This window comes from Brassica napus, unplaced genomic scaffold (assembly GCF_020379485.1).
Source record: "Brassica napus cultivar Da-Ae unplaced genomic scaffold, Da-Ae ScsIHWf_415;HRSCAF=642, whole genome shotgun sequence".
Lineage (NCBI taxonomy): Eukaryota > Viridiplantae > Streptophyta > Magnoliopsida > Brassicales > Brassicaceae > Brassica > Brassica napus.
Genome location: NW_026016493.1, coordinates 16,665 through 24,616, shown reverse-complemented (window position 1 = coordinate 24,616; position 7,952 = coordinate 16,665). Strand labels below are relative to the sequence as shown.

Sequence of the window (7,952 nt, the reverse complement as noted above, 5' to 3'; positions counted from 1 at the left end):
TATCATCATCTCTTTACAAAGCCTTATAAGGGTATGTAAAATTATTTGTAAGAGTATATAAACCATTAATAAAGACATATAAAACAAGTTATAAGATCTATAAATCATTTATAAATGTTTATAAGAAAGTTATGAAAGTTTATAAATAATTTATAAGAGGTATGTATACTATTAATAAGGGTTTATAAAAACTTTATGAAAGCCTTATAAAATAATTTATAATGGTTTGTATAATAATATATAAGGGTTTACAAGAGTATGTAAATATTTTATAAGGGTTTATAAAAATAATTTATAAAGTTTATACACCATAATAAAAGATTATAAAATAATTTATAAAAGTATGTAAAATTTCTGAAGCGGTGGAGTCTTGCTTGCTGTCCTCATGTGCCTCACAATCTGCCACGTATCATCATCTCTTTACAAAAGTATATAACTATTTATACAGGTTTATAAAACTATTTAAAAGGGTGTATTAAACTATTTACAAGAACATATAAGCTATTTATAAGTCTATTGTTAAAAGTACAACTCGACGATTTATAAGTTTTTATTAAGAAGTTTTTAAACAAGAGTTGATTGTATATGTCTATACAAAACACATAAATGTTTGAACTTGAGAAGTCTTGTGAGGAATGCTAGGCAGAATGAGTGTAAGAAACTCAAAGTGATTTATAAGCGTTTATAAATTTATTTACAATGGCTTATAAGGTAATTTTTCTAAAATCCCTCCAAAAGACAATCTACACAAAAAGACATATCTGGTGAAAGAGCCACGTCTTTCAACAAGGGATATATTGCTTTAACATAGTCTGAGAACATCAAGGCTTCTCCATATCTCACTCTTCTATAAAAGAAACAATTGAAACCAAACTCACTTACATGTCCAACTAATATCTTCAACTATGCAACTACTAAAAGAGAGATACAATTGTTTTAGTATAAGAGATGTCTAAATAAGATGAGAGAGAAGAATGTACTAAGAAGCCAACTCTGCAACTTTTATAAAGCGTTATAAATACGTAATTCTTTGATAGCACAAACCACATTCTTCTTCAGAGTCTCTCTTGCCTCTTCAAACAGCTCACCAACCTCGTAAATTTTCAAAATCTGAACAAAAGCCAGTCACATATTATTTCTACGCATCAGCATTCACTTCCAAAAATAAGATTCAAAAATAGTATGCTTTCGTAACTCAACAAACTCATCATTCATCTCCACTGCTTCTGTAGATATTATACACAAAACAAGACATAAAAAATAAACTCACAAAGTATAAATAGAACGTTACACTACCAAAACACCAACGTTCCACCTCATATACTGCACATACTAAAACATTGCTAGTCAAACTACAAATAGTAGCATTGTATTACCTTAAGGAAGTGAGATACTTAGATATGCATATCACCACACATATTCTCCACAACATCCTTTAAATCCAAAAGCTGACAACACACATTTGTAATTCTCTGCAACATCACCAAATCAACCAAGAGAAGAAGTAATCATAGAATAATTATACTCTTAGGTTAGTACCTTCTCATGAATTAAATAATTATATAAATCTGAAAACTATGACAATAAATCAACAAAATCAATAATTGTACTCTTACGTTAAGCTTTGTGTCTTTTGATTGCTAACAGATCAACAGTAAGATTTGAAAGGACCCAATTTATAAGATCTTATAAATTTGAGATCTGAAAACTTCACTTGAAAAACTTCGTCTTCTTTCTTAGAAACATATCGATTTTGATAAATCAAGCTAAGATTACAGAACGAGGCAAAAATCACCATATACTATCATCTTACCTTTGTTAGTGTTTCTTAGGCGTTGAGAGATCGTCTCGTTCGTCTGAGCTTGTCGAGTCTGTCAGCTTTGCCGGAGAACTTCTCGGCATGCGATTCGTGACGAACGTGACCGATTTAGCATCGGAGGATTACTACGACTACATAATGCCGGCGGAGGAACGGCGGGATGTCCACTCGCCACCACGCTCTCCCAATCCGGTCGAGTTCGTCGGAGATCGTCGAGTTCACCGGAGATCGCCAAGTTCGCCGGAGATCGCCGAATTCGCCGGAGATCGCCGAGTTTGCCGGAGATCTCGTTGGAGCTCGTCTCAATTTGATCTCAGTTTCATCTCGTGATAGACATTTGGAGAAGAATATATCTAGGTTAAATTAATGAAATGAGGGATATTATGGTACTTTAGCCATTAAAATTTTAATGGTAAATTTGAAAAGTGTAAAGTTGAAAAGTGGTATTAGGAAAGTGGTATTAGTGGCAATTCCCCATATAAATATATAAATCATCATCGTCCACAATAAATGATTTCGTAGTTTCTTTATTGATTATGACTTTTTCGGAATATATTCAAATTAGTAAATCATTAGAACAATTATGGACTTTTAGATAATTCCTACTTTCACCTTTTTCACTCAAAATCACGCTAAAGTCTAATCTATCGATGAATGATGATATGCCTTTTAAACCACGATGTCCCAAAATATTTGAAGAAGTATAGAATAAATGTTTGGCAAAGAGGAGAACACAATTGCAGAAGATATTAAAAGCAAAACAATAGCGAAAAATAGGAGCGAAAGAAAAATAAAATAAATCATACTCGTGGGAAAAAAAAAGATAGAAAAGGAAAAAAATCATTGCAGAAGCATTACGTGTGCATGTCATCACATCTCACACGAGCTCCCAAGACATATCACACGCACATTTATTTTGACCCACAATCACAAAGGGCTTGTCCTCACTGATTTTCGACAAATTTCCAAGCCTCCTCCCATAATTGAACATATAATGTTTTTTTTTGGTCAAAGAACATATAATGTTTTTGATATAATATCACTGATCTTTGAACTGTTTGATACTTGCAATGATTATGAGAATTTCCATAACTAAAAATGTATTCTCTATATTTTCGTGGAAACTAATATATTAAATCGGATTTTTTTTACAACAAAACAGAAATTTAATCTAGAGTAAATCAGTACAAATAAAGTTAGAAATTGAAATCTAAACAAACAAAAAAAGTATAAATATAAAATAGACACTAGTAGCTTTTTTTCAAGACATGTCATTTATAAACTAACTTATAAATCTACTATATATATATATATATATTCAAAAACCCTACATACATGAAAATTCACAATTTTTGAATTCACTTTTTTTTTCCTTCTAATCATAGTAGACATGGCCGCAACTACGAACATTATACAAACGCTAGAAAAGAAATAAATAGAAGATAATCTATTTTTCTCCGGTTGATGATACACACACGAACTCTCTATATAAAGCCATTACTCAATACCTAATCAATTACAGATAGAGAGAAAAGTTTAAAACAATTACAAACTACTGCAAAAGTAAAGAAGCAAAGAAAATAAAAATATATTCTTGAATCAATGGAGGAATCAAAAGTGCCTCACGTTGCGATCATTCCGAGTCCTGGAATGGGTCACCTCATCCCACTCGTGCAGTTTGCTAAACGACTCGTTCACCGCCACGGCGTAACCATAACCTTTGTCGTCGTCGGCGATGGTCCACCGACAAAAGCTCAGAGAACTGTCCTTGACTCTCTTCCTCCTTCTATATCCTCCGTCTTCCTCGCTCCCGCCGACCTCACCGACCTCCCTCCGACAACTCGCATCGAAACTCGGATCTCCCTCACCGTGACTCGTTCGAACCCGGAGCTCCGGCGAGTCTTTGACTCGTTCGCGGCGGAAGGTCGTTTGCCGACAGCGCTATTTGTCGACCTTTTCGGCACGGACGCTTTCGACGTCGCCGCCGAGTTCAACGTGTTGCCGTATATTTTCTTCCCGACAACGGCAAACGTCTTGTCGTTTTTTCTTCATTTCCCTAAACTTAATGAAACGATGTCGTGTCCTTTCAGCGAATTAACCGAACTGGTTAATCTCCCCGGATGTGTACCGGTCTCCGGGAAAGATGTTCTTGATCCGGCTCAAGACCGGAATGATGACGCGTACAAATGGCTTCTCCATAACACCAAGAGGTACAAAGAAGCCGAAGGAATTCTTGTGAATACTTTTCTCGAGCTGGAGCCAAATGCTATAAAGGCCTTGCAAGAACCGGGTCTTGATAAACCACCGGTTTATCCAATTGGACCATTGGTTAACGTTGGTAAGCAAGAGAGTAGTAACGGGATCGAAGAAGAGTCCGAATGTTTAAAGTGGTTAGATAACCAACCGCTCGGTTCGGTTTTGTATGTGTCGTTTGGTAGTGGTGGTGCACTCACATGCGAGCAGTTCGATGAGCTTGCTCATGGTCTTGCAGACAGCGAGCAACGGTTTCTTTGGGTCATACGGAGTCCAAGTCAAATAGCTGATGCTTCGTTTTTCAATCCGCATAGCCAAAACGATCCGTTAACATTTTTACCACCAGGATTTTTAGAACGGACTAAAGGTAGAGGTTTTGTGATCCCTTCATGGGCTCCACAAGCCCAAATTCTAGCACATCCATCTACCGGAGGGTTTTTAACCCATTGTGGATGGAACTCAACTCTAGAAAGTATAGTAAGTGGTGTTCCACTCATAGCATGGCCATTATACGCCGAACAGAGGATGAATGCGGTTTTGTTGGCAGAAGATATCCATGTTGCACTTAGGGCGCATGCAGGGGAGGATGGGATGGTGAGAAGAGAAGAGGTGGCTAGAGTGGTTAAGGGATTAATGGAAGGTGAAGAAGGCAAAGGTGTGAGGAACAAGATGAAGGAAATGAAGGAAGGAGCTAGTAGGGTGCTGAATGATACTGGGACTTCTACAAAGGCACTTAATCTTGTGACATTTAAGTGGAAAGCCCACCAAAGAGAGCTAAAGCAAAATGGCAACCACTGAATATATATGTATGCGTCTAATATATGATGATGATTTGTATAATCAAACGGTGTGATATGTGCAAAATGTGTTTTGTGTATGAATGTTACTTTTTTTTTGCTGCTTTTATGTGATCAACTTTTATTTGTACATGATTTTGGTTTTTGATTTATTGGCGACTAAAGTTGTAGATGCATGGTGCAATCAAGATCCGCTTAGAAGAAATTGTTTGTTTCAGTTACAAACACTTGTTTTAATTTCTTCACTTATCAATAATAATCTCTCTGTTGATTTTTTTTTTTTTTTTGAAACACAATCTCTCTTTTGATCAAAAACGAAAAATCAATAAAAATCTCTCTAAGGTTTTTAAACAAAAAAATATTAGTATTTTAATATAACTTTTTTTTTGTTTTTCTCTAAAGAATTGATATCTCTCTACGGTTTTTAAAATTTCTCATTTGAGAATTCTCTTGGCTTCTCTCTCTTCTTTTTCTATTATTTTTACTTTTATAATCTTGAAACTCTTGTTAGAACTCTTCTAGAGTTGCCGCAGGATATTACAGGAAAACTATGTAATGTAGGAAGAGGAATAAGTGCGTGTCTATGGACTGTGGAGTAGGTGAAATAGCATTAAATAAAACAAGTGGGTCCTGAAGACAGCATGTCGTTTATGACTTGTAAAACGACGTCCACTTTTGTTTGGGAGTAGGTTGTTTGCCACTTTCCAAATCCACCGTGTCAAGCAGTGTTGGAGATACATATTTCTACAACTTTCCTTCTAGAATGGTAATGCAATTACTTTCTATTACCAGCACACCTCTTTTCACCTATCCGTATTTGTAAATTTTGTATCATCAAATTTTATCTTCGGAAAAATTAAAAAAAAATAGCAAATGTTCCATCTTGTCCTACGCACAACACTCGGCCTTATTTGTTAGAAGAAGTTTTGTTTCTTTCATCTCTTATAGAGGCCCAAATTTTCTTAATCCATGATAAAATTCCGTTTGAGATTCATAATTTAGATTAAGAACCTTTTCTTATTACAAAGTTGGTATAATTATTAAAATTAATCAGTGAAACTTCATAGATAATTCAGTTATTCTTCATGACCCAAAACCTCTCAATTTCTTGTGCAGTTCTTCCTGGGATCCTCCCAGCTATCAATTCCCACCTTTCACCAAATATAGGAAAAATAAACACAAATAAAGATTTAATTAGTGTTAAATAAACTAAAACTGTTTCTTCTTCTACGAAATAATGTCGATATCGCAGCAGGTAATAAGTAATTAACAGTTTTAAAGGATCAAACCTGTCACCGACAAGCTTATGCATTCGACAGACCAAATCTTCTTCTTCTTGATTCATATTCAGAGCTTCCCACTCAATACTACTCACTTCTGTTCCACGTCACCAGTATTAAATGAATATCAGTTCTACGGTGCAAGTTAGCAGTACATTTCTACAAACTAACTTGATAGAGAGTAAGGCTTAGTTTAGCGTTAGTTTGGTAGTATATATACCAAATCATTGTGTACAGATTTAACTAATGAGAAAGTCTTTGTCCATAACAAATTTGATCTCTTTCTATGATCTTCGTCGTTGATCTTCTACAAGCTTTATAACCAATTTCTCACAATATAAAAAAATTCTTTTTAACGTGGAAAAGTTAAAACGATGTTTCGAGCTTATTACCTTGAGATGCAGAAGAAGCAACAATGGGACTAGTCTTGGTCTGCTTCGTCCTGAGATGCTTATCCATTTAGGGATGTGAGAAGTATAATAAATATGAGAGAGATGGGGTTTGGAGAGAGAATGGTTGTTTTTGTTGTTCAGAGGAAGAACACCAACACTCCTTTCTATTTATAGCACCCGAGTTAGGGGGGGATTGGTCGGTTTCCATGTTAAGGAATCTTAGTTTGCCTTTGTTTCATTGATTAAATCATCATTGTTAGTACTTGGTAGTATCTTGCAACCAGTAAAATCACATGTACCCGTGACTCTATAAACTCCGTTGTGATACTTCGGAACATCAGCTGAATAAATAAACTGATTCCTACTGTTAGTTAGTTAGTTAGTTAAGATCACTATCAACTATTTTAAACTCCTCTATTTTTTTTTCTGAATGAATGTTAAATTATATTCAGATAAAAAAAAACATTTGTACAATAGCTGTGGCATTGTTGTTTTTAAATAGAAAGTGTAGAACACCGATTATAAAAACTCAAATATACTCATTTTGAGTCACACCAAATAGCAAAAGCATCCCCATGCCAGCCTCGCCCATCTTCCTCCATTTTGTAGTAAATGTTTTTAAAACTAACTGCAATCGTTTTGTATTTTAAAACATTACTAGATTGTAACCCGCCCGCCCTAAACGCGGGATTTGTTCTTTTGTTTTAAAATAATAATAAATTATAATTTCAATAATTTTATAAATTTAGAGTTTATTATCTATTTAATAGTTATTTGGACATAGAGTACAATTTTGTTTTGGTAGAAACTTCTTGTGTTGTGTTTGGTATGAGTGAAAATTATGAGTTTGTGAATACTATATATATATACAGTAGAGATTTCATAGCACGTTGAGATCTTAATAATTCTGTAATTACTATTACTACTTGTTATAATAACTAAGGTGATTTAGTAGAATTTTCACCTAAATTGTTGAGCTGAATAGTTAGATTGTGACAAAAAAGAATAGTTAGTTTTTGACAAAAAAAAAGAATTGTTAGATTGTTAGGTAAATCAAGATTATGTGAATATAATTTTACTTAGAGTATATTCTAAAACCATTATACCCTATGAACAAATATATTAAATAAAAAATAGTATTTATCTGAGAGAGAATCTAACTATTGTTAAATTGATTACTGTATTATCCGATGATATTGATATAACCCATATGATCAAATCTTTAGTAACTGAATTATAATAAATGTATTTATAATATTTTAGATATATAACATTATCTTGTTAGACCATTTCAAATTTAAGTGACAACTTTCCAACGGTAGATAAAAAATAGGACTCTATTTTAATAGATTAGATACGAGAATTAAACTTTTATTTTCATCAGTTATGCTTATCAGATTTTTTTGAAAAA

At 33.9% G+C, this 7,952-nt stretch overlaps 2 protein-coding genes and 1 long non-coding RNA gene across 4 annotated transcripts; 1 reads left to right on the top strand and 2 right to left on the bottom strand.

Moving 5' to 3' along the window:
• Positions 1 to 817: 817 nt before the first annotated feature.
• LOC125603857 lies at positions 818 to 2,289 on the bottom strand. Its single transcript, XR_007335786.1, has 2 exons — positions 1,814 to 2,289; positions 818 to 1,472 (listed from the first exon to the last, which is right to left on the bottom strand). It is a non-coding gene; the product is annotated as an uncharacterized LOC125603857 (long non-coding RNA).
• Positions 2,290 to 3,421: 1,132 nt separating this feature from the next.
• LOC106398879 (UDP-glycosyltransferase 72B1-like) lies at positions 3,422 to 4,870 on the top strand. The gene is given in 1 exon segment (NM_001316062.1): positions 3,422 to 4,870. A coding segment is annotated over 1 exon segment (1,449 nt).
• A 969-nt stretch (positions 4,871 to 5,839) lies between these two features.
• Positions 5,840 to 7,952, bottom strand: LOC125603856 (MYB-like transcription factor ETC3). 2 transcript variants are annotated; one of them, XM_048774590.1, is made up of 3 exons: positions 6,542 to 7,952; positions 6,159 to 6,243; positions 5,840 to 6,020 (listed from the first exon to the last, which is right to left on the bottom strand). In XM_048774590.1, the coding sequence occupies exons 1-3, from the start codon at positions 6,606 to 6,608 to the stop codon at positions 5,942 to 5,944; spliced, it is 231 nt and encodes a 76-aa protein (XP_048630547.1). In that variant the 5' UTR covers positions 6,609 to 7,952; the 3' UTR covers positions 5,840 to 5,941. The 2 variants fall into 2 exon arrangements, with proteins under 2 accessions (XP_048630547.1, XP_048630546.1); XM_048774589.1 differs by having other exon boundaries at positions 6,159 to 6,246; positions 6,542 to 7,416.